The 27057-nt window shown below is 41.0% G+C and overlaps 1 protein-coding gene across 2 annotated transcripts in view; it reads right to left on the minus strand.

Annotated features, from left to right (window-relative positions):
• The window catches only part of azi2 (5-azacytidine induced 2), an 83186-nt gene that overhangs the window by 49125 nt on the left and 7004 nt on the right, over nt 1-27057 (minus strand). The window contains exons 2-6 of one of the 2 annotated variants that reach the window (XM_059945018.1): nt 26631-26687; nt 24630-24909; nt 21250-21375; nt 19631-19730; nt 17418-17566 (exon numbers count right to left, since the gene is read on the minus strand). In XM_059945018.1, the coding sequence (XP_059801001.1) occupies nt 17418-17566; nt 19631-19730; nt 21250-21375; nt 24630-24857 (603 nt within the window). In that variant the 5' untranslated portion in view covers nt 24858-24909; nt 26631-26687. The remainder of the gene's footprint in view (nt 1-17417; nt 17567-19630; nt 19731-21249; nt 21376-24629; nt 24910-26630; nt 26688-27057) is intronic. The other variant, XM_059945017.1, reaches the window with a different exon arrangement.

Here is a 27057-nt window from a genome sequence, read left to right on the forward strand (position 1 = left end):
AAACAACTTGGAGGAATGGAAGAGTATACAGTAACTTCTGATATGTGGCACAAGGATATCATTAACACATTTGACAAAGATAGAAATGATTTAGTAAGTATGAATTCATTAGCAAGATTCTGGGAACTGACTTCTCACAGACACTTAAAATAAGTTACACTCCTCCCAAACACAGCACAACAAAAACAATTATTTATCTAATCAGCCACACTTCACCTACATTGCAGCCCACAAGTACAACCACAGGGTCATTTATCGTATGAAGCACCCACATATTTACTAACCTGCATCTCCTACTTTCACTACTTTCAGCACTTGAACTCTGCTTTAACAAACAAAGAGTTTTTATATCTACCTTCAAATCCTAAATTTTTTATTCTTTAAAATTACAGGTAACTACACTTTTCTTACTTGAGGGAATCAAAAAGTTAAGGCCGTAAAAAATCAGATAAGTAACTACATCTAACATGGCAGCCAATTATTTGTCATGATCCAATAGCAGTAATCATTGTACCTTTAAATAGAAACACATTATTTACAACAGGATATGTTTGAGGCAAATGCATATTTTGCTTCTATCTTCAGTCTATTTGATATAGTCTTAGGAACATATAGAGCTAGGGTACCCAAGACTTTTGCACAATACTTAAGTAATTTTATGTATTGCATGTACCGCTGCCACAAAAAAAAATCGTGAGTGATGATAAACCTGGTTCTGATATGGATCTCTATTGCCGACTGAGAGTGGGAAGGGGACAGGTTGGGGGAAAGGGGACGGGCAAGAGGAGGGAGTGGGAAGCACCAGAGACACATTCTGTATTGATCAATAAACTATTTGTTTAGAATTAAATTACCTTGACTGGTGTCTCAGGGCTGGGTGAGTCTGCACCTGTGCCACCAACCCCCTGCCCCAGGCACTCCTTATCTATATATATGTGTGTCTAAGATTTTTGCACAGTAATGTATTTTTTTTGTCAGCTTCTATAATTCATCACTGTCACTTAAATAAAAATCATACTAGGGCAGTATTCCACTCATATTCTCTGGGCTCTTGGATCATGATCGAAGATCGATCAGAAGTCTAGAAGTCGAGGCCCAATGGCCAGAGCCACAGGTCTGCGAGTCTGCTGGGGAATTCGTAGGCCCAATGCATGAATCATGAGTCAGCTGGGAGTGAAAGACAGTCTGTCCTGGAGTTAGAGGACTGTGGATGTGCCTGGGTGGGAGTGAAGAATGGGACTTGTTCTGCTGTTGTTGCTTTGTTGTATGGTATGTTCTGTGTTGTTCTGCCAAGCATTGTGGTTATGCCAGCTTGACACCGGAATGTGCACCCAGCACATGCTAGGGTGTGTTGGTAGTACAAACAGCACATTTCACTGTATTGTTTCAATGTAATGCATAAGTAAATCTGTATCTGATCAGACTTGTGTAGAACCCACCAACTTTGACATCATTAGGCAGTGAAATGGGTAGTTTGAGAAACACTGTGCTCCATTCACAGGTTACCCTAGGTTTCTGTGTGCTCTTGACACATGGGCTCAGGGCTCTCATTGCCTTTCTGAATGCTGCCTTTCCAGTATGGGTGATCACATCAGGGGACTGACAGGAGCTGGTGGGAATGTTGCATATTTGAGGAGGCTTGAATCTTCACCTCAGTCCAACTGATAACTTGCTGCTGTGACAGAGCTGTGTTTCAGGAATCTAGTATCAAGAGTGTCAACGACATGACCTACTCTGCAGAAATGCTCAGGAAGGACCGAGCATTGAGGGAGAAGGGCATGAGCAGACACAGTGGCTGGCAAGGTCATCTGTGCACATTTTCACACCAGCCGAGAAATGCACCCACGTATTTGTGAGCAGTGGTATCAGTGCAGCAGAGCCGAGTTTCCGGTTGTTGGTGTATCACTGCCTCTCCTCCTTACTTCCTTAGACCTAAGGGGCTTGGTGTGTATTAGTAAGGTGTCCCAGATTGGAAACCCCACAGTGACTCAATGAAAGAGCAGCTCAACAAAGATTTGACAGCAGAAGCCCAGAAAGACAAACAATGCTAAAATACTTTTTAAACAGAAAATGTGCACCAAGTGACATGTTGAAAGAGAAAACATGTTATTGGATTGCATGTACTAAGGTCAACGGAAGCAATAGGTATCAACATCCTGCACATTAACTGTGCAGGCTTTTATATAAAAAAATGTCAAATGTAATTGTCAACAGTTTCAGTGGTACAATAGACAAATGAAACACTCAATTAAAAATAAGGAAATAAATTAAACAATGGAAGAACAAGTACTTACACTGGGATTCTCAAGGGAGATTCTGAACAGGGTAAAATGTATGACTATAAACACAAAAGATTTTGCAGATGCTGGAAATCCAGAGCAACACACACAAAATACTGGAGGTGGTCAGGCAGCGCCTACGGAGAGCAATAAACAAATGATGTTTAGGGCGGAGACCCTTTCTCAGGAATCATCAGGTCTTGACGACGGGTCTTGGCCCGAAACATTAACTGATTTTCCTCTCCAAAGGTGCTGTGTGACCTACTGAGCTCCTCAAGCATTTTGTTTGTTAAAATGTATGGTTGTTTTTGGCTCACATGAAATATGAACCACTAAATAAGGTATGAGTACAATAATCAGCATTATTAACAGACTTAAGTTTTTGCTCTACTTCTGTTATTTTAGATAATAATCATGAATTTAACCTCTGATATTACTGCTTGCAAGAGACTCTGCTGCTGACAGACCTTTACTCTGATTCACTATCTGCTGCAAAATGCAGCAATGTAAATTTTCCTGACTGGACTTGCACACTCTTTAAAAACTCAATGCTTTTCTTTGATATTCTACTGTCTTTACTGTTTAACTGTACTGAAAACAAACCTACTCAGTAATTCCTTCAGCTTCTCAAATTTGGTCTCAGATTTAACAACACTGAAGGTATTTCTTCCAGACACGGCAATCTGGTTCAGTGAGATTATCCCAAGATGTGTTAGCATTCATTTACTGCTTACTGATATGTCCCAGAATGCTTTCTGATTAATGGAACATAATTCAAAAACTTTCCAGCCAAAAAAAGTCAAGATATTTATCAAATTTAAAGAATTGGCATTAATACCCCATTATTAGTATTACACAGATTTTCCGGTAGAGACCCAAAATTTAAGGAAGATTTAAAATGAACAATATAAAATATAAACTGGCTTCCAATATAAAACAAGTCAATCCATGATTTTCATGTATAAAGTGGTAGCAAACTTCAGTCCATCAGTATGGGGCAATACAATTTGTCTAACATTGTCCCAGAATTATAATCCCCCACACAAAACAGCCAATTCAAATATTTCATCGCAAAATAAGGGATGGTGATATTTAAATTATTTTTGCCATATTAATTTACACTCCAGATGGCGAGGACATCATGCATGAACACCTTTATTAACAGCAGAAATTACTCTAGAATTTCCAAGCTTTCCTGAGACCATGTGTGGGAGAATAAACTTATTAATCCTGCTTGTTATAGTCACTGAAATTGGGGATAGGTGATTAACCGGGTACATTAACTCTGTTTCTCTCTCCACAGATACTGCCCAACCTACTTCCAGGGGACAGATTCACTATAACCATCAGGCTCCTGAACCACTGTAGATAACTTCATTCACATCGATTCTACAACTCAGTATTAATTATGTATTTATTCTTATTATTTGCACAATTAGTCCTTTCTTGCATACCAGTTGCTTGTCAGTCTTTGTTATTTATACTTTTTCATGAATTGTATTGCATTTCCTTATTTTCCTGTGAATGAATGCCTGTTTGAAAATAAATCTCAAAATAGTGTATGGTGATATTTACAAACTTTGATAATGAATTACTTACTTCGAGCTTTCTTTTGCTTTAGGGGAACTGGCATTTGTTTAATAATGAATAGAATTCCAAGTGTTAGAAGATGACTATTACATTTTCATTGAGTTATACTTATTGTTGGTGTTCAAAACCGTTACAAAAAAGATCTTGAGTTGTAATCAACAGCTGATGATACAGACTTGGAACTTGAGTTGGTTTTAAATTTCATTTAAAGGATGAGATCACCATCTAGTGGAAAGATGTACAATAACAACATGTGTTCAACAGGTACCAGAAGTATACTAGTATTTCCCCGTTTTCCTTCTCCCCCTCCTCTTTTCCCATTCTGGCTCCCCTCTTACCCCTCCTCTTCTCACCTGCCTACCACATGCCCCTTGAGCCTTCTTCCATGGTCCAGTCTCCTATTAGATTCCTCCTTCAGCCCCTTACCTTTTCCACCCATTGTCTCCCAACATCTCACTTCACACCCACTCCATGCACCTGGCTTCACCTATCACCTCCTAGCGGATCCCAACCTTTATGCCATTAAGCAAGAGGTCCGTGGACCCCAGATTGGGAACCCCTGTTCCAGTTGTCCCCCTTCCCTACCTTCTTATTCTGGCTTCTTTCCCCTTCCTTTTCAATCCTCATGTAGGGTCTCAGCACAAAACGCTGAATGTTTATTCCTCTCCAAAGATTCTACCTGACCTGCTGAGTTCCTCCAGCATTTTGTGTGTGTTACTAGAAACAGCAATGGTTGCAAAGCTATGAGCATATTATGTCACAATTCTGCAATCCTGACGATTGTGGCAACTTCTGTTTCCTCCATGTTCAAATGTCGAAATTCAGACAACACAGATTAGCCAAAGCCAGCAGGCATGACCCATTCTAGAGTTCAATGAGAGTACAGAAACTCTCATTGGGTCAAGCAGCATCCGTGGAGGAAAAAGGTGCAAGTAGACACTTCGAGTCAAGACTTTGCATCGAGACTGAGAAGGAACGGGAAAGACTGCCAGCCTGTAACAGTGGGAGGTGGGGTTTGGTAGATTAGGGGTGGGTGCCAATAGGCAGATTCAACCAGGTTGGGGGGAGGGTAGTGGATTGAAGAAATGTACAAAAAATGAAGAAAATTGGAAGTTCTTTCTACTGAATGCTACAGTACAGTAGCAGTTAGCACAACAAAATTACAGCTCAGGGTGTTCCGGAGTTTGGAGTTCAATTCCATCGCCATCTATATGTTCTTCCCGTGAATTGCATGGAGTTCATCCTGGTGCTCTGGTTTTCAACCACAGTCCAAAGACATACTGGTGTGTAGGTTAATTGGTCATTATTGGTCCTGTTTAGACTAGTGTTGGGGTGCTGAGCAGACTAGGGTGGGTTGCTGAGCAGTGCAGCTCATTGTACCAGAAGGGCTTGTTCTGCACTGTATCTTTAAGTAAATATGGATGAATTAACAGAAGACATACAGACAAAAAAGCCCAGCATCTCTTGTGTTGTCCTGGGTGAATAGGTGACAAGTCAATGATCATACCATTGGACATTAAGCTACCAAACTGGTGTATGATGTTATTTTCCTAAGTTGTGTCTGACAAATTATACAGCAATGGAGAAGGCCAATGACAAACAGCAATTACCACAACACTTTACAGTGCACCAGCTCTAAGATCGGGATTCAATTCCTGGTGCTATTTCGAAGGAGAAGGCCTAGATAGAGTGGATGTGGAGAGAATATACTATAGTACGTGGGATCTAAGATCAGAGAGCACAGCCAGATAATAGAATGAAACCTTTTGAGAACAGAGATTAGGAGGAGTTTCTTTAGCCAGAGGATGGTATATCTGTGAACTTCATTGCTGCAGATGGCTGTAGTGGCCAGGTCATTGGGTATATTTAAAGCAGAGATTGATAGGTTCTTGATGTGTCAGGGTGTCAAAGGTTATGGGGATAAGGCAGGAGAATGAGGTTGAGAGAGAAAAAAAATCAACCAAGATGTAATGACAGAGCAGACTCGATGGGCCAAGTAACCAAATTCTGCTTCTATCTTTATGGTCATATCCATTACATCTACTGCTCCCAGTGTGGCCTCCACTACACTGGTCAGACCCAATGCAGATTGAGGGAGTGCTTCTTCAAGCACTGCATTCCACCCGCAACAAAAGGAAGGATTTCCCAGTGGCCACCAATTTCAAATAGACTTCTCATTCCAACATGTCCATCCATGGCCTCCTATACTGCTATGATGAGGTCACACTCAGGTTGGAGGAGCAACACCTCACCTGGGCAGCTTCCAATCTGTAGGCATCATCATCAATTGCTCTAAAATCTGGTCATTTTTCCCCTATCCCCTTCTCTTTTTCCCCCATTCTCAATTCTAGCTCCTCCCTTACCCCTCCTCTTCTTCTTACATGCCCACCACCTCCTTCCTTCCCCTTCTTCCATACTCCACTGTCCTCTTCTGATTCTTTCACCTTTTCCCCTTACTTCCTCCCCCACCCACCCTCCTCACTTTAATCCCCTTTTCATTTCAGCACCCACCCTTCTAAATCCAACCCCCTCACTTCAAAACTCCCTTTTCCACCCACCCTTCTCACTTCACCCCCCCCTTCAAACTCCCCCTTCTCACTTTAAAACTCCTTCCCACCCACCCACCTGGTCTCACCCATCTCTTACCAGCTTGTACTCCTTCCCCTCCCCTCTTCCTTTCCAGTCCTGAAGAAGCGTCTCAGCACTAAACGTCAACCGTTCATTCCTCTCCATATCTGCTGGTTGAACTGCTCAGTTATAGAAACATAGAAAGCTGACATCACAACACAGGCCCTTTGGCCCACAAAGCTGTGCCGAACATGTCCTTACTATAGAAAGGACCTATGGATACCCATACCCCTCAATTTTTCTAAGTTCCATGTACCTATCCAGGAGTCTCTTAAAAGACCTGCTCATATCTGTCTCCACCACCGTTGCCGGCAGCCCATTCCATGCACTCACTACTCTCTGCATAGAAAGACTTCCCCCCGACATCTCCTCTGTACCTACTTCCAAGCACTTCTATCAGGTCACCTCTTATCCTCTGTTGCTCTAAAGAGAAAAGGCTGAGTTCACTCAACCTATTCTCATAACGCATGCTCCCCAATCCAGGCAACATCCTTTGTAAGTCTCCTCTGTACCCTTTCTATGGTTTCCATATCCTTCCTGTAGTGAGGCAACCAGAACTGGGCACAGTACTCCAGGTGGGGTCGGACCAAGGTCCAATATAGCTGTAACATTACCTCTCAGCTCCTAAACTCAATCCCACGATTGATGAAGGCCAAGGCACCCATATGCCTTCTTAACCTTGGGAGTCCCCCTGCACAGCAGCTTTGAGTGTCCTATGGACTCAGACCCAAAGATCCCTCTGATCCTCCACACTGCCAGAGTCCTCTATATTCTGCCATCATATTTGACCTACCAAAATGAACCACCTCACACTTATCTGGGTTGAACTCCATCTGCCATTTCTCAGCCCAGTTTTGCATCCTATCAATGTCCCGCTGTAACCTGACAGCCCTCCCACACTACCCACAACACCCCAACCTTTGTGTCATCAGCAAATTTACTAATCCATACCTCCACTTCTTCAAGGGTCCCAGAACAGATCCGAGGCACATCACTGGTCACCGACCTCCATGCAAAATATGACCCATCTACAACCATCTTTGCCTTCTGTGGGCAAACCAATTCTGGATCCACAAAGCAATGTCTCCTTGGATCCCATGCCTCCTTACTTTCTCAATAAGCCTTGCATGGGATATCTTATCCTTGCTCAAATCCTCCACCCTCATCAAAGTGTTTAGTCACAATCTCAAAAAAGTTCAGTCAGGCTCATAAGGCACGACCTGCCTTTGACAAAGCCATGCTGACTATTCCTAATCATATTATGCCTCTCCAAATGTTCATAAATACTGTCTCTCAGGATCTTCTCCATCAACTTACCAACCACTGAAGTAAGACTCACTGGTCTATAATAATTTCCTGAGCAATCTCTACTCCCTTTCTTGAATAAGGGAACAACATCTGCAACCCTCCAATCCTCCGGAGGCTCAGCAATTTCCTCTCTCACCTCCCAAAGTAGCCTTGGGTACATCTCATGAGGAAATCTGCAGATGCTGGAAATTCAAACAACAACTCACACAAAATGCTGGTGGAACACAGCAGGCCAGGCAGCATCTATAGGGAGAAGCGCTGTCGACGTGTCAGGACGAAGGGTCTCGGCCCGAAATGTCGACAGCGCTTCTCCCTATAGATGCTGCCTGGCCTGCTGCGTTCCACCAGCATTTTGTGTGTGTTTTGTATGGGTACATCTCATCTGGTCCCGCTGACTTATCCAACTTGATGCTTTCCAAAACTCCAGCCCATCCTCTTCCTTAATATCTATATGCTCAAGCTTTTCAGTCTGCTCTAAGTGATCCTAACAATCGCCAAGATCCTTTTCCATAGTGAATACTAAAGCAAAGTATTCATTAAGTACCTTTGCTATCTCCTCCAGTTCCATACACACTTTTCTACTGTTACACTTGATTGGTCCTTTTCTCTCACATCTTATCCTCTTGCTCATCACATATTTACAGTATGCCTTCAGGTTTTCCTTAATTGTGTCTGCCAAGGCCTTCTCTTGGCCCCTTTTGGCTCTCCTAATTTCATTCTTAAGCTCCTTCCTGCTAGCCTTATAATCTTGAAGATCTCCATCATTACCTAGTTTTTTGAACCTTTTGTAAGCTTTTCTTTTCTTCTTGACTAAATTTACAACAGCCTTTGTACACCACAGTTCCTGTATGTACCCCATCATCCTTTCCTCATCTCATTGGAACATACCCATGCAGAACTCCACGTAAATATCCCCTGAACATTTGCCACACTTCTGCCGTACGTTTCACTGAGAACATCTGTTCCCAACTTATGCTTCCAAGTTCCTGCCTGATAACCTCATATTTCCCCTTACTCCAATTAAACACTTCCCTAACTTGTCTGTTCCCATCCCTCTCCATTGCTATGGTAAAGGAGATAAGAGTTGTAATCACTATCTCCGAACTGCTCTCCCACTGAGAGACCTGACACCTGACCAAGTTCATTTCCCGATACCAGATCAAGTACAGCCTCTCCTCTTGTAGGCTCATCTACATATTGTGTCAAGAAATCTTCCTGAACACCCCTAACAAACTCCATGCCATCTAAAACCCTGGCTCTTCCTGTTCCTAACTTCCACCCACTATCTCCGATCAGCAGTGCCACACCCTGACCTCTTTTGCCTTCCTCCCTGTCCTTTCTGAAACATCTAAAGCCTGGCACTCGAAGTAACCATTCCTGCCCCTGAGCCATCCAAGTCTCTGTAATGGCCACAACATCATAGCTCCAAGTACTGATCCACACTCCAAGCTCATCCTCTTTGTTCATAATACTCCTTGCATTAAAATAGACACATCTCAAACCATCGTTCTGAGCAAGACCCTTCTCTATCACCTGCCTCTCCTCCCTCTTGCACTGTCTGCAAGCTTTCTCTATTTGTGAGCCAACCTCTCTTTCCTCTGTCACTTCAGTTCAGTTCCCACCCCCCAGCAATTCTAGTTTAAACTCTTCCCAATAGCCTTAGCAAACCTCCCTGCCAGGATATTGGTCCCCCTCGGAGTCAACCGCAACCTGTCCTTATTATACAGGTCACACCTGCCCCATAAGAGGTCCCAATGATCCAGAAATCTGAATCCCTGCCCTCTGCTCCAATCCCTCAGCCACGCATTTATCCTCCACTTCATTCTATTCCTATACTCACTCTCGCGTGGCACAGGCAGTAATCCCGAGATTACTACCTTTGAGGTCCTGCTTCTCAACTTCCTTTCTAATTCCCTGTAGCCTGTTTGCAGGACCTCCTCCTTTGTCGTACCTATGTCCTTGGTAGCACTATGTATCACGACCTCTGGTTGTTCTCCTTCCCACTTCAGAATATCGTGGACGTGATCAAGAACAATCCAGACCCCGGCACCTGGGAGGTGAACTACCATCCATGCTTCTTTCCTGCGTCCACAGAATCACCTGTCTGACCCCCTCACTATAGAGGTCACTGCTGCCATTCTCTCCCTTTCCCTACCCTTCTGAGCTACAGGACCAAACTCTGTGCCAGAGACGCGGTCACTGTTGCTTCCCCTAGGTAGGCCATCCCCCCCAACAGTACTCAAACAGGAGTACTTACGGTTAAGGGGGACAGCCACAGGGGTACTCTAGTATCTGACTCTTGCTCTTCCCTCTCCTGACTGTTACCCACTTATCTGTCTCCCGAGGCCCCGGTGTGACTACTTGCCTATAGCTCCTATCTACCACCTCCTCACACTCCCTGACCAGACGAAGGTCATCAAGCTGCATTTCCAGTTCCCTAACCAAATCCCTAAGGAGCCACAGCTCAAAGCACCTGGCACAGACGTGGGAGGCTGGGAGTCTCCAGGGCTTCCCATATCTGACACCAAGCACAAAACATCTGCCTCACATACTTCCTATCTGTATTTAAGTTCTTCCACCATTTTGTGTGTGTTCCAGCATTTGCAGAATCTCATATTTAGGTTCTGCTGCCTTAACTCACTGGAGTTCCTCCAAGATTTTGTGTACTACTCAATAACATGCCAGATTTTTTTCCACTAGTCAGAAAATGAAGTAGTTCAAAATGAAACAGGAAGCTGAATTTAAACTAACCAACTCATTCCTCATACTTTCATTATTTGCAATGGTAGGTTGCAAAGCATAATCAAAAGACATACAATGGAAAAGCAATGGCTTTTCAAGGAACTCCAACAGTTTGCCTGCATAAAAATACATAGAAAGGAGACCCAACAATGGGTAACCAACATGAAGGATAGCTTCAGATCCAAAGAGGAATTATATAATATTGCTAGACAAAGAAAACAACTTTCAAGAACAGGAACAGTATAAACAGTTTTGACTTCTGAAAGGAAGCAAAAAAATTTAATTAAAAGAGCAAAAGTAAGATTGAAATTACAGTCAATTCCAGTAAATTGGCCATCAGTGAATTGGGATAGCCAGTTATTTGGGACAACTCTTAAATAACAAAAACTAAATCGAGAAAATAGCTGGGATTCTCTGTTTATTTGGAACACTATTCTGCTTAATTGGGTCAAGGGACCACTGCTGAACAGTTTCTAAATAGTGTCAGTCGCGTGCACTTGCGTGGCCGTTAGAAACTACTCCATGTTTACAGCAAACAGTTTTTAAAGAGCATCAGTTGTGTTTGAAAAAGCGATAATTTTCAGCAAGAAATAAGCAGTGAGACAATTGGGAACTGCTTCACTCAGCACAGTTTTAAGTATTCAAGCTTGGAGATGCTAGAGAAGGCCAAGAGTGAAAATGAAATTATTTCACTACTACAAGAAGTCAGGAATTTCTAAGCTATTGACAATCATCTTGATTGTTACAATAAAAATGAAGACTTGGAGGATGCAGTTGTCTAAAATATTGTATGAAAGTAGTCCATCATTTGCACAAGGTACCTGTGCTGATTTTGGTCATTTACAGTCAATCAAAAGAATATGGCAGACTAAACCTCCGTCAATAACTATTTAAAAAACAGTTTTATAGTACTGTAGAGGTATTGCTAGTGTTCTAATTTGTTCTGTATTTCATTCAAATACATAACTTGCTACTCAGCTAATAGCACTTTATCTTCATTTGCCTTTTAACTATTTCCATGAAATTTCAACTAATAGGGGCAGCTGCTTAATTGGGCCAAAAGATACTGGATCCGATCTGTTCCAACTAACTGGCATCCACTGTATAGGGAATATGAAAAAGAAAGGTTTATGAATCAATTGGAGTACTGTGCAGACACAACAGGAGGGTTCCTGTGCAAGTCCAACAAAGAGCTTGAAAAACAGCACCTTTTTCAACAGGAGTCATTGATTGAAGTACTGCGCAGATGCAGCTGGAGCATTCTCACAGAGATACAACAAAGAGCTTTTAAAAACACAATCTCTATAAAAGAGAGGTACTGGCAAGAGGAGAGGCCATTGTCAGAGTAGTTTTGAGTCAGAGTAGTAAAGCTTTGGCTCAGCAAGGCTTCAGCGAGAACAAGTGGAGGCTAGGTAAGTTCATTCCTTATTCAATGCTAGAGAGAAAAGAGGATATGTCTACAGAGCCAGTGTTCTGTTCTGGGTGTCAGATGTGGGATTTTCAGGAGACTCCTAGTCTCCTCAATGAAAAGGTGCATTGAGATGCAGCTCCTCAGAGACAGTGTTAAGGAACTAGAGCTGCAGCTTGATGAGCTTCAGCTTGTTAGAGAAAGTGAGGCAGTGATAAACAGGAGCTACAGGAAGTTTGTCACCCCTGTGACTACAGGAGACAGATAAATAAGAGATAGAGGAATAAGTTCTCAAATGGCAGGGATAGGCAACCATGGCTGAGAAAGGAAGTTAAGGACTGCATAGAAGCCAAGGAAAGGGCATATAATGTAGCAAGAGAGAGTAGGAAGTTGGAAGATTGCAAAGCTTTTAAAATCCAACAAAAGGCAACTAAAGAAGCTTTAAGGGAAAAGATGAATTATGTGGGCAGAATAGCCAATAATATAAAGCAGGATACTAAAAGTTTTTTTCCAGTTATATAAGGAGTAAAAGGGAGGTGATAATTGATATTGGACCACTGGAAAATGATGCTGGTGAGGTAGTAATGGGGGACAAAGAAATGGCAGATGAACTTAATAGGTACTTTGCTTGTCTTCATTGTGGAAGACACTCAGTGTGCGAGGAGTCCGTGAGTGTCAGGGAGCATAAGTGAATACCATTGGTATTACAAAGGAAAAGGTGCTAGGCAAACTCAAAGATCTTGAGGAGGATAAGTCACCTGGACCAGATGGACTACATCCCAGTCGAAAGGTGCTGAAGAGTTAACTGATGCATTGGTCATGATCTTTCAAGAATCACTTGATTCTGGCATGGTCCCGGAGGTCTGCAAGATTGTAATTGTCTCTTCACTCCTTAGAAGGGAAGAAGGCAAAAGAAAGGAAATTATAGGCCAGTTAGCCTAAACTCAGTGGTTGGGTAAGTGTTGGAATCTATTACCAAGGATGAGGTTTTGAGGTACTCGGAGACTAATGATAAAATAAGTCAAAGTCAGCATGGTTTCTGTAAAGGCAAATCTTGCTTGACAAATCTGTTAAGAGTTCTTCGAAGAAGTAACAAGCAGGGTGGATAAAGGAGAGGTAGTGGATGTCATTTACTTGAATTTTCAGAAGGCGATTGATAAGGTGCCACAAATGAGGCTGTTTAACAAGATAAAATCCTGTGGCATTACAGTTCTTGGTGACAGGCAGAACTATGAAATATATAGGCATAGATAGCAAAATGGCTGACAGGCAGGAAGCAATCAGTGGGAATAAAAGGGGTCTTTCTGTTTGGCTGCCAGTGACTAACGGTGTTCCACAGGTGTCAGTATTGGGATCCCTTACTTTGCACATTGTTTGTCAATGATTTGGATAATGAAATTGATGGTGTTGTGGCAAAGTTTGCGTATGATACGAAGACAGGTGGAGGGGTAGATAGTGTTGAGGAAGTAAAGCGATTGCAGCAGGACCTCGACAAATTGAAAGAATAGGCAAAGAAGTTGCAGATGGAGTACAGTGTTGGGAAATGTATGATAATGCTTTTTGGTAAAAGGAACAACAGTGCAGACCATTATCTAAATGGAGAGAAGATTCAAACATCAGGGATGCAAAGGGACTTAGGGGTCTTCGTGCAAGACTCCCACATGGTTAATTCACAGGCTGAGTCTGTGGTAAAGAAGGCAAATGCAACGTTGGCATTTATTTCAAGGGAAATAGAATATAAAAACAAGGAGATAATGCTGAAACTTTTATTAGACACTAGTCAGGCCGCACTTGAGTATTATCAATAGTTTTGGGCCCCATATCTCAGAAGGGCTGTGTTGTCATTAGGGAGAGCCCAGAGGAGATTCAAGAGGATGATACTGGGAATGAAGGTGTTAACATATGAGAAGCATTTGGCAGCTTTGGGCTTTACTCACTGGAATTTAGAAGAATGCGAGAGGATCTCATTGAAATCTACTGAAAGGTGAAAGGACTAGATAGGGTGAACGTGGAGAGGATGTTTCCTATGGTGCAGGTATCCAGAACTGGAGGGCACAGTCTCAAAATTGAGGGACGGCCCTTTAGAACAGAGATAAGGAGGACTTTTTTTTGCCAGACAGTAGTAAATCCGTGGAATGCTCTGCACCAACTGTGGTGGAGGCCAAGTCTTTGCATATATTTAAGGCGCAAGTTGATCTTTCCTGATCAGACAGGCCACCAAAGGATACGGGGAGATGGCAGGTGTATGGGGCTGAGTGGAATCCAGGATCAACCATGATGGAATGGTAGAGCAGGCTCGATGGGCTGAATGGCCTAATTCTAAGTAAGTGCATGAAGGAGAAATGGGAAATGGCAGAGCGGGTAACATAGACATGCTTATATGGGGTGGGTTGGCTGTGCAGCAGTTAGTGTAACGTTCTAAAGCATCAGCAACTCGAGGTTCACTTCCTGCCGCTGTCTGTAAGGAGTTTGTACATTCTCCTCATAAACACATTGGTTTCCTTGGGGCACTCTTATTTCCTCCCACATTCCATAGAAGTATGGGTTAGAGTTATTAAGTTGTAGGCACCAGAAGCATAGTGACACTTGTACACTGCACAGCACAATCCTTGGAGATTTGATTTGATGCAAAACGATGTATTTCACTGTATGTTTCAATGTTTCATTTTACATATGACAAATAAAAGTTAATCTCTTTAAATGACATAGACATTAGTATTGTTTTCACTGGACATGAGCCAAGTAATTTTCCAAGCATGTTAAGGAACAAATAAATGTAAGGAACTACAAGAAAGTAGCATTAATAAGATTATGGTGCAGGAGAAGTGAATTGCATTCAAAGCTGATAAGTGAACAGGGCCTGATAATTTACATCCCTTAAAGAGCCAAGGAAATTGTGGATGTGTTAGTTATTATTCACAAGAATTCTACACATTTATAGGTTGGAGGGTATTCAACATAATCCCAATTTTTAAAAAGGAGTCAGGGAGAAAACAGAAATCCAAAGACCAGTGTAAATGGTGTTTATAAAGCAGATGACAGAACATTTAGGAAACATGGCAAATGTTCTGCCCATGACCACAAGAAACTGAAGAAAGTTACAGACACAGCCTGGCGCATCATGGAAACCAGCCACCCCTCCACACACACAAGTCAACACTTCTCACTGCTTCGGTAAATCATCCACCACCCACACACCCCAAATGTTCTTCCTTTTCTCCTCTCCTATCTGGCAGACAGCACAAAAACATGTACCAACAGGCTCAAGGACAGCTTCTACCCCACAGTTACAGGACTATTGAATGATTCCCTAGTATGATGAGGTGCACTCTTGACCTTATATCCAACAGTACTTTGTTATTATCTGAACCCTGCCATCTGCCAGCACTGCACTTTCGCTGTACTGTAACAATTCATTTTGCATTCTTTTACGTTTACCTTTGTTCTGCCTTATTGCACTGTTATAATGAACTGATCCTTGTTAGACAGTATGCAAAATGAGTTTTCCCACTACCTCGGTAAACGTGACAATAATAAGTCAATTTACCAATAACAACATGAATGTCTGAAAGAAAAATAATATTTGACATACCTACCAGACGAATATTCCCCCCCATCAGTACGTCATCATGAGAAAGTTAAAGGACTACCATTGGATGTGCTATATTCAATTTGTTGTAAAATTCTTTAGAGACTCCTGGGCAAAATTAAACTGATGGTATGGGTAGAAATGCAATAACATGGACTGAAGATACTGAATGGGAATAAATGAAGTTTTTTTGGGGTAACATGCAGTAACCACTGATGTACCATGTGCCTGGACTCCAGTTCCTCAATGATTTGGATTACGCCAAATGTAATGCTTCAAAGCTTACTGACACCACTAAAGTAGGTAAGGTTATAAATGTAGGTAAGATGAACAGAGTTTGATAGAGCGCATAAAAACAGAGTATATCCAGTATAATAGAGATAAATGTGAATTTAAACACTTGCATGGGAAAACAAGCCATATTGTTAATAGAGCATTAGATTAGACAGTAAGGATGTCTAGAATGAAGGGCTACTGTCACAGTTTACAAGGCAAGAGGTGTGGAACTAATTTGAGAAGAAATTTCCTCATCACTGTGAATTCACTACCAAAGAGAAAAAGAAGCTAAATTGCCAAATACTTTTGAGGTGGATAAATTTCCAAACAAAATATCATATGTTGAGATATTGAATGGTGAAGAGGCTCAAGGGGGCAAATTAGTTACTTTACTTTTAATTTTGGGCTCTCCTAGTTCTGCTACAATGTTTCTTTATTGAGCAGTTTCTCTTAGATCTTCTTCTAGACCATAAGACCATAAAATACAAGAGCAGAAGTATGTAATGTGATTATATTAAATGCAGCAAATAAGGAGCAGGAATAAACGAGTTTATTCATGTTACATACTTTATTATCTGGCCTGTTGAGTCTACTCTGCCATTTCATCATGGCTGATCCATTCCCCTCTTAGCCCCAATCTCCTACCTTCTCCTCATATTCTTTCATGCCCTGACCAATCAATAATCTAACAACTTCTGCCTTAAATATACCTAAAGATTTGGACTTCACAGCCACTTGCGGCAAGGAATTTCATAGATTCAGCCCCCTCTGTCTAAAGAAATTATGACCATATAACAATTACAGCACGGAAACAGGCCATCTTGGCCCTTCTAGTCCATGCTGAACGCTTACTCTCACCTAATCCCACTGACCCACACTCAGCCCATAACCCTCCATTCCTTTCCTGTCCATATACCTGTCCAATTTTGCTTTAAATGACAATACCGAACCTGCCTCTACTACTTCTACTGGAAGCTCATTCCACACAGCTACCACTCTGAGTAAAGAAATTCCCCCTTATGTTACCCTTAAACTTTTGCCCCCCAAGTCTCAACTCATGTCCTCTTGTTTGAATCTCCCCTACTCTCAATGGAAAAAGCCTATCCATGTCAACTCTATCTAAACCCCTCATCTCTGTTCTAAAAGGGTGCCTCTCTATTTTGAAGTTGTGTCTTCTGGACTTAGACTCCCCCGCCATAGGAAACATCCTCTCCACACCCACTCTATCGAGTCCATTCAACATTCATTAGGTTTCAGTAAGATCCTAATCCTTACTTTTTAACCTTAATTTCCTGAATTAAATACAATCACGTTTCCCTGTCAGTCTGGCAAGTTTACTTGCTCTGCCCTTCCTCATAGGATTGCGCTTTTGCAACATCCTTATTTTCTACAGTTCTGAGGAAGAATCTTTACATTGCTCCTGTCTTGTATTACAATGCCGAGACACTGAAAGTTTTCTATACTTTCACAGTGCAATAAATGTTAGAAAAGATTTTTGTCTTTAAATTCATACTTTAAGGTACAGTACCTTTTAAAAACTAGATTTATGAAAAATAATTCAACAATTAAACATATAAAAAGCCATAAACCAATTTACCTTCAGCTTATAATTTTGTAGCTCTTCTCTTAGGAAAGTGCACTCTTGTTTAAGAATTTCCAGTTGTTGGTTCAAGGTATGCACTTTTATTTCATTACTTGATTTGTCTAACTCCCAGGAATTATGGGTTTTGTTCAGGTCATCCATCACTACAATACAATAAAAAATGCTATAAAATACTTAAACAAATACTACAGATTCTGCAAATATGAAATGTGAATGGAATATGACCATAAGAAATACTCAACAGATCTGCCAGCATCAGTAATGAAAGAAAGTTAACATTATGTTTTGATTGTATTTCACCAAGACAAGTGCTAAAGTTTACTGAGCTTCATTGCCTTTTCTTCAGTTGTTTACACACAACATATCCAATCCCTCTAAGTTTATTTTACCCTCCAAAGAGATTTAACTTCTGTATACATCATAGGGCAGCACAATAACGTATCTGTTATTGTAACTCTTTATGGCGTCAGCAATCAGGGTTCAATTCCTGTCCCTGGTTGTAAGTAGATTGTGTGTTCTCCTTGTGACCTCATGGGTTTCCTTCCACATTCCAACAATGTACAGTTTAGTGTCAATCCATGGCCTTCTCTTGTGCCATGATGAGGCCAGTTCAGAGTGGAGGACCAACACCTTATATTCTGTCTGGATAGCCTCCAGCCTGATGGTATGAATATCAAGATCTTCTTCCAGTAAACAAAAGTTCCGCTCCCCTATTCCCCACTCTCAACTTTTTACTGATCATCTGCCTATTATTTCCCATTGGTCTTCCTCCACCTTCCTATGGTCCACTTGCCCCTCTAATCAGATTTTTTTCTTCTCCAGCCCTTGATCTTTTCAACCTGGCTTCACCTTCCAGCTAAACCCTTTCCCCTATCTGCACCTCTTAATCAGGTATCTCACCCCTGAAGAAGGCTCTCGGCCCCAAGTGTGGACTGTTGCTTCATTTCCATCGACGCTGACTGACCTACTGTGTTCCTCCAGCATTTCAAGACCATATGACCATAAGACATTGGTGTGTTGCTCTGGCTTTCCAGCTTCTGCAGACTTTCTCAAGTTTACAGTTTAGTACATTTTAGGCATGCAAGTATGTTGCCAGAGGTACGGCAACATCTGTTGGCTGCCTCCAGCATACCCTCTGATGGTGTTGGTCACTGACACTAACACTTACTTTAAGTTTCAACACACATGACAAATAATGCTACTCTTCCAACACTTCATGTTAGAGTTTACTGAAAGCTTTCATTTCCTTAACAATACCATGAGAACTACTGTACTACTTCAGAGAAAAAAACATATAGAATTACACCAAGCTACATGAAGTGTACTGGGTTGAACTTGTATAGAACTTAGAGATCACCAGTGATTGAGGAAATGTACAGGCACCAAGCTTTGAAATAAAGTTGCAAGCTATTATTTTATATAAACACAAGAAAGTCAGCAGATACTGGAAATCCAAAGCAAGTCACACAAAATGCTGGAGGAACTCAACAGATCACGCAGCCTCAATGGAAATGAATATTGAGTTAACATTTCATTCTGAGACCCTTCTTCTGGACTGAGGAGGGGGAGGATGCCAAAATAAAAAGATTGGGGTAAGGGGAAAGAGACTAGCTGGAAGGTGATAGGTGAAGCCAGGTGCATGGGAAAGGTCACGGGTTGGAGAAGAAGGAATCTGATAAGAGAGGAGAGTGGACAATAGGAGAAAGGAGGAGGGAACCCAAGGTGAAGAAATAGGCAGGTGCCAAGAGGTAAAATGAATTTAGCAGTTTCTTTATGGGATATTGTATCCCAATGATGTAAGCTTGTAACCTCTTGACTGCATGTGCACTTGGATCCCTATTTTTAATTCCACAACTCTGGAATTCCACTACTAATACCCTATAGATGATCCTTCACAAACACCTGAGGTCAGATTTATTTATCATAGATACAGCCAAATATACAGTGAAATATAACATTTGCATCAACAACCAACACGATGAAAGATATGCTGGGGCAGTCCCCAGGATAGGACAAGTCACAGAGCTCAAAGATTAAATGTGGGATGTTCTAAAAGTCAGTTGACTCCAAGGAATGTACATTATCCATTGGAGAATGAAACATAAAAGCCGAATATTCATTATTTTCCCAGAACAGCAAGGTTACACTTCTCACAACAAGCACAGCAATGTTTTTAGGTTTTTTATACAATATCCTAGAAACTGTACCTTGACGGGTTTCAACTTCACTTCTTAGCTGAAGAATTTCTACTTCTTTAGCCTGTAGTGCTTCATTCAGAATTCGGACAGAATCCATCTGTTCCTTGACCTTTGTAAAGCAAAGGAAAGGCTTCAAAGATAACATCAAAATCAGCCTGAAAAACTTCAACATTATATCGAAAAACTGTGAAGACATTGCACTCAATCGATACACCTAGAGGAAATCTGTTCAAGAGGGAGATGTGCTACATGAGAACGAACTCCACTGTGTCACAAAGAAGTAGCAGCTGCAAAAGGAGAGACTGTACAACCAAAAGGCCCAACCACTAACCACAGCCACCACTTACTATTTCTCACAATGCAAAAGAATATGTAGATGCTGGATAAGCCTTTACAACCGCCTGAGAACCCACCAATAGAAAAGCATCATACTCAACTCAAGTGACTGCAGTACTAGAAAACAAAGGTGTTTTTTGTTAATGATGATGAGAACAACTGTCAGAATGTCTCTTCACTAGCTCATAAACCCCACAAAGGAAACCAAAAATTTTACAACCAAAGATGAATTTCAATATTTGGCCATCACATAGCTAGGTAATGTTGAAACAAACTTTCATCACCAATAGGAAGCTATGCAAAAGAATATAAAATGAACAGAAGATAACATACAAATTATATCAACTCAATTTTACAAAAATCTCCTCTTTTCATTTTCACAGGACACAATACCTTCACTTAACTCTTTTCAAGTCTCTGAAGAGCACTGGTCAGACACTGGAGAGTGTTGTAGAACAAGAGGGACATAGACATACATGGCATCACAGGTAGACAGAGGAGTGAAGAAGAATTCTGTCATTCTGGCCTTGATCAGTCAAGGCACTGGGTATAAAAGTTGGAATGTTATGCTGCAGGTGTAGATGATGTTGGTGAGGCTGTATTCAAAGTATTTTATTCAGTTTTGTCACCAAGTGATGGGAAAGATGCAGTTAAAAGTATGCAGAAAAAATTCATGAGGATGTTGTCAAGATTCAAGAGATTGAGTTATAGAAAGGTTGAGCAGGCTAGGACTACATTTATTGGTGCATAGGAGAATGAGGGGTGATCTTACAGATGCATATACAGTTGTGAGGGGTACAGATAGGGTGAATGCACAGAGTCATTTTCCCCAGAGATCAAGAAATAGAGAGTAGAGGTTTAAGATAAGAGGGGAGAGATTTAAAAGAGATTTGAGAGGCAGCTTTTTCCATCCAGAGAGTGGCCAGGATATGGAATGAGCTGGAAGTGGTTGACACAGGTACATTAACAATGTTTGAAAAGCACTTGAATGGGTACAAAGGTGGCAAGGACCAAACAATGGCAAATTGGATTATCTTAAATGGGCAACTTGTACAGCACGGACCAGTTGAGCTGAAGGGCCTATTTCTGTGTTGTACTCTGACAGTAAAAAGTCACAAACACAAAAATAAATTCTTAATTACCAGTTTCAATTATACAATACTTAAAATTAAATACAAAATACACATAACATTAATCAATTACCAGAACGATGTGCTTTTATATTTTATTTAAGCATGACTTTCAACTTCTTTTGGAAACAAGAATATCACAATAGCACATTAAGATACTACCATGCTCTCCAGTCTCTGTCTCATCTTGTCCCTTTCGATACAGACTTCCCGATAAGCCTGGTAAGCTTTATTCACTCCCTCTTGTTCAAAGGAACTTCTCTCATTGTCAAGAGAAGCATTAAGAAGCTGTAAATATGGAGCAAAAATACTTTTTTTTAAAAGCAGGTTCACATAAATCACCCATATATGAAGCCAAATCGACAATGTCTTGGACTCCTATTATGGAAAGTAACACCAAGCTAAAGAGATGCTCTTTCTGCCCTTAGAACAGAGTAAACAAAGACTGATAATAATTAGTATTGTATTCGAGTAAAGGATCATAGGATTACAAAATAAAGCAAATTTAATTTTTTAATACTTACAGTCACTGCATATTCCCTGGAAGGATCTTAATTTACACAATGCCATGTACTAGTACATTAAATGATACCAGATCAATATCTAATCATGAGTACACATTTACAGGTTAGAGTCCTAATCTGAGCAGAGCCAATTTTGGCAGAATGAGACAGGCTCCAGCAGAGGTTGATTGGATGAGCTTGTTTGAAGGGAAAGCAACAGTTGGCAACAGGAGGCTTTAAAGAGGGTCAAAAGTTCAGTTCCGGTAACCTCATTATAGTAAGGATGAAGAAGCTTTAAAGAATGTACGGAGAAGATTTATCTAGATTAGAGAGCACACTTTATGAGAATAGGCTATGCAAGCGAGGTTTTTTATTTTACCTTTTTGGAAGAGGATGAGAAGCAACTTCATAGAAATGTTCAAGATAGTAAGTGGATTAGATGGAGTGGAGAGCCAGAAATTTATTCTGAAATTAGCAGAAATGGCTAATATCAGGAGCTTAATTTTAAGGTAATTGAAGGAAAGTATGGGGTGGGTGGGGTCAGAGGTATTGTTTTAAAAAAAGAGTGGTGGCTGTGTGCAATGCCCTGTCAAGGGTGGTGATAGAGACAGGTACGTAAAGCATATTTTAAAAACTCTTAGATAAGATCATAAGATATGGGAGCAAAATTAGGCCGTTCAGCTCATTGAGTCTGCTCCGCCATCTCATCATGGCTGATCCCAAATCCCATTCAACCCCATACACCTGCCATCTTATCATATTCCTTGATGCCCCGACCAATCAGGAATCTATCAACCTCAGCTTGAAATATACCCATGGATTTGGCCTCCGTGGCAGACTGTGGCCGAGCATTCCACAGACTCACTACTCTCTGGCTAAAATATTCCTCCTTACTTTTGTTCTAAAAGGTCACCCCTCAATTTTGAGGCTACGCCATTTAGTTCTGGATACACCCACCAGAGGAAACATCCTCTCCACATGCACCTTTTTCTAGTTCTTTCAACGTTCAGTAGGTTTCAATGAGACCCCCGTGCATTCTTCTAAATTCCAGTGTGTACAGGCCCAAGGCTGCCAAACATTCCTCACATATTCACACTTTCATTCCTGGAATCATCCTTGTGAACCTGCTCTGGACTCACTCCAATGACAACACATCCTTTCTGAGAGATGGGGCCCAAAATTGTTCACAATATTCCTAGTGTGGCCTGACTGGTGTCTTCTAAAGCATCAGCATTATCTCCTTGCTTTTATATTCTGTTCCCCTTGAAATAAATTCCAACATTGCATTTGGCTTCTTTAGTACAGACTCAACTGTGAATTATCCTCTGGGAGCCTTGCAGGAGGACCAATGTCCCTCTGCACCTCTGATGCTTGAATTTTCTCCCCATTTAGATAATAGTCCACACTATTATTACTTTCACCAAAATGCATTATCATACAGATCAAATAATTATACAGTGCATTGTGGTAGAGCAAGGTAAAACGATAAAAACACAGAATAAAGTGTAACAGCTACCAAGAAAGTGCAATGCAGGTAAACAATAATGCCAAAGAGGGAAATGAGGAGGACAAAAGGCGGGTATCAGATAGCAAGCAGGGCTAAGCTTAATCCCAAGAGGTTCTGCAGTTGTATTAATAGTAAAAGGTTAACAAGAGAGAGACAAGGTTCTCTAAAGACCATCAGACCACTAACAAGTGAAGGTGCAGGAGACACCTAATGTCCATTGCCCCTTGGTGTTTAATAAAGAAAATATCTTGGATGTCAAAAAAAAAAGGGTAAAAAGCAGTGAGGTCTTGGATTGTATGCTTAATCAACAAAGGAGGTATTTGTAGCATTAAGGTGGGAAAATCTGGTAAACCAGACTTCAATTGCAGGGAAATTACTGGAGGGAATTCTGAGGAACACGATCTACCATCATTTGGAAAGACAAAGCATGGTTTTGTATGGAGGTGGTCATGTCTGATTAACTCTTTGAGGTTTTTTTTTGAAGATGTAATGAAGGTAGGGTAGTGGATGTTGTCTATGTGGTCTATTTTTTCCCCACAAAGGCCTTAGTCAATGTCCTGCATGAAGGGTTGATCCAGAAGGTTAGGTCACATGGGATTCACAACAGGAAATACATTTTCAAGATCCCTTTTTCATTGCTGCTTCTAAATGTTCTCGCCCATTTCATCTGCAGCAGTTCAAGATGGCAGCTAGGCTTTGTATGTTGCCTGGATTAAAAGGTACATGCCATAACAAGAGGTGGGAGAGGTTGTTTTCTCTGGAGCAGCAGAGGCCGAGGGGAGATCTGATAGGGTAGACAGAAAATATCTTTTTCCCTGGGTTGAAACAGAGGGTATACATTTAAGATGAGGGGGGGTAATTTCAAAGGAGATGTGAGGGGCTTTTATTTAAAAAAAAAGACTGGCAGGCTCCTGGAATGCGCTGGCTGGGGTGGTGGTAGAGGCAGATACATTAGGAACTTTTATGAGACATTTAGATAGGCACATAATGTGAGGAGAACGGAAGGATACTGATATTGTATAGGCAGAAAGTATTAGTTTAGCTGGGCATTTGATTACAAATTTAACTGGTTCAGCACAACATCGTAGGCCTGTGTTGTACTGCTCTATCTTTTGGCTCACCACTGTACCTCTTTACTGTCCTCCAAACTGGAAATGCGTTTGTTTAGTTGATTACAAGAGGATAAGAAATATACAGTCCAAGATAAAACCAAATTGAATTTGAGAAAGTAATAATAGGGAATTAATTTTTCAGTGTCAAAGTATCATTAATCTACATTTTGCTGAAAGATCTGAAATAGAGTAGACAATTGGGGTTGAGAGAAGGTGGGGGGCAGAAGCAACAGAGTATAAAGTGAATTTAAACAAACAATGGGGTGAAGATGAGAATTACAATAATTTCAGGGGAGACCAAGCAAGTGGAAAATGAAACGGGAAGAGAGAGGCACTGGAGCCAAATTGCCAAATATTAATCTGCAATGACATTAGCTAACTCTAATCTTAAACTTCACAGTTCAACACAAAATAATTTACCCTTTCTTCCAGCATCCGAGTTTTTTTCTTCAAGAAAGAATTTTCAGTCTCCGTTTGCTTTAATCGTTTTTTGATATCTTCGTAGGCCGTGACAAGTGCAAAGTGGGAACCAACAGATTCATCGCCTGAAGAACCTGCAATAGGACTATACCTGAAAGGTGTTGCTTCAGGACTTGCTTCTTCATGATTCAAAATAGAAATATCATCTTCTGCCCCGAATGTTTCCATGTTCACAGCTTCAGAGTCTCACCAATGAACACTCTCTTCCAAGCGTTGCATACTATTGATGAATCAAAATAAAAAAATAAATGTAAATTTGTTGAAGGTCATATTCCTCAAGAAAACAGCTTTGCATGTGGTTCAAGACATATCCAAAAGTAAGCAAAGCAAAATCAAACTCTCCGGTCACTTGGCAACATACACAAAATGCTGGAGGAACTCAGCAAGTTAGGCAAAATCCATGGAAAGCAATAAACAGTCGATGTTTCAGGCCAAGACCCTTCATCAGGTTATTTATGCTGTAATCATTTTTGGATTATGTCCCTCTGCCCAATAATCTGATGCAGAACATGCTCTCTATTACAGAAAGGATTTGTTTATTTTGAATATACAGTGGCACAGTGGCATGCAAACGTTTGGCACCCCTGGTCAAAATTCCTGTTACTGTGAATAGAAGATGAACTGATCTCCAAAAGTCATAAAGTTAAAAATGAAACATTCTTTTCAACTTTTTAAGCAAGATTACTGTATTATTTTTGTTTTGTACAATTTTAGACTGATAAAAAGGACAGCAGCACCATGCAAAAGTTTGGGCACCTCAAGAGATTTGAGCTCTCAGATAACTTTTACCAAGGTCTCAGACCTTAATTAGCTGGTTAGGGCTATGGCTTGTTCACAATCATCATTAGGAAAGGGCAGGTGATGCAAATTTCAAAGCTTTATAAATACCCTGACTACTCAAACCTTACCCCAACAATCAGCAGCCATGGGTCCTCCAAGCAGTTGACGAGCACTCTGAAAATTAAAATAAATGATGCCCACAAAGCAGGAGAAGGCTATAAGAAGATAGCAAAGCGTTATCAGGTAGCCATTTCCTCAATTCATAATGTAATTAAGAAATGGCAGTTAACAGGAATGGTGGAGGTCAAGTTGAGATCTGGAAGACCACGAAAACTTTCCAAGAGAACTGCTCGTAGGACTGCTAGAAAGGCAAATCAAAACCCCCATTTGACTGCAAAAGACCTTCAGGAAGATTTAGCAGACTCTGGAATGGTGGTGTACTGTTCTACTGTGCAGCGACACCTGCACAAATATGACCCTCATGGAAGAGTCATCAGAAGAAAACCTTGCTGGCATCCTCACCACAAAATTCAGCATCAGAAGTTTGCAAAGGAACATCTAAACAAGCCTGATGCATTTTCGAAACGAGTCCTGTGGACTGATGAAGTTAAAATGGAACTTTTTGGCCACAATGAGTAAAGCTATGTTTGGAGAAAAAAGGGTGCAGAATTGCATGAAAAAAAAACACCTCTCCAACTGTTAAGCATGGGGGTGGATCGATCATGCTTTGGGCTTGTGTTGCAGCCAGTGGCACGGGGAACATTTCAATGGTAGAGGGAAAAATGAATTCAATTAAATACCAGCAAATTCAGGAAGCAACATCACACTCTATGTAAAAAGGCTGAAGATGAAAAGAGAATGGCTTCTACAACAGGATAATGATCCTAAACACACCTCAAAATCCACAATGGACTACCTCAAGAGGCGCAAGCTGAAGGTTTTGCCATGGCCCTCACAGTCCCCCGACCTAAACATAATCGAAAATCTGTGGGTAGACCTCAGAAGAGAACTGCATGCAAGACATTCCAAGAATCTCACAGAACTAGAAGCCTTTTGCAAGGAAAAATAGGTGAAAATCCCCCAACAAGAATTGAAAGACTCTTGGCTGGCTACAAGAAGTGTTTACAAGCCAAAGGGGGTGTTACTAAGTACAGTACTGACCATGCAAGATGCCCAAACTTTTGCTTCGGGCCCTTTTCCTTTTTTGTTATTTTGAAACTGTAAAAGATGGAAATAAAAAAAGTAATATTGCTTAAAATATTAAAGAAATGTGTCATCTTTAACTTTATGCCTTTTGTAAATCAGGTCATCTTTTACTCGCCTAGCTATTCACAGTAACAGAAATTTTGACCAGGGTGCCCAAACTTCTGCATGCCACTGTACATCCACTTTAGAGTACAGTATACATTTCACCAGCTTTCAATTTCATGGAGCACCACTTGAACAGCACCACACAGCAAAGATACAGTACTTGGATACAAGCAGAGAAGCCCAGCCCTTTAAATGTTAGCTCTATTTGTTATATTTACATTGAAACATCAAAACATTTGTGAAATGTGTCATTTATATCAACTACCAACACAGTCCA

This window comes from Hypanus sabinus, chromosome 20, assembly GCF_030144855.1.
Source record: "Hypanus sabinus isolate sHypSab1 chromosome 20, sHypSab1.hap1, whole genome shotgun sequence".
Lineage (NCBI taxonomy): Eukaryota > Metazoa > Chordata > Chondrichthyes > Myliobatiformes > Dasyatidae > Hypanus > Hypanus sabinus.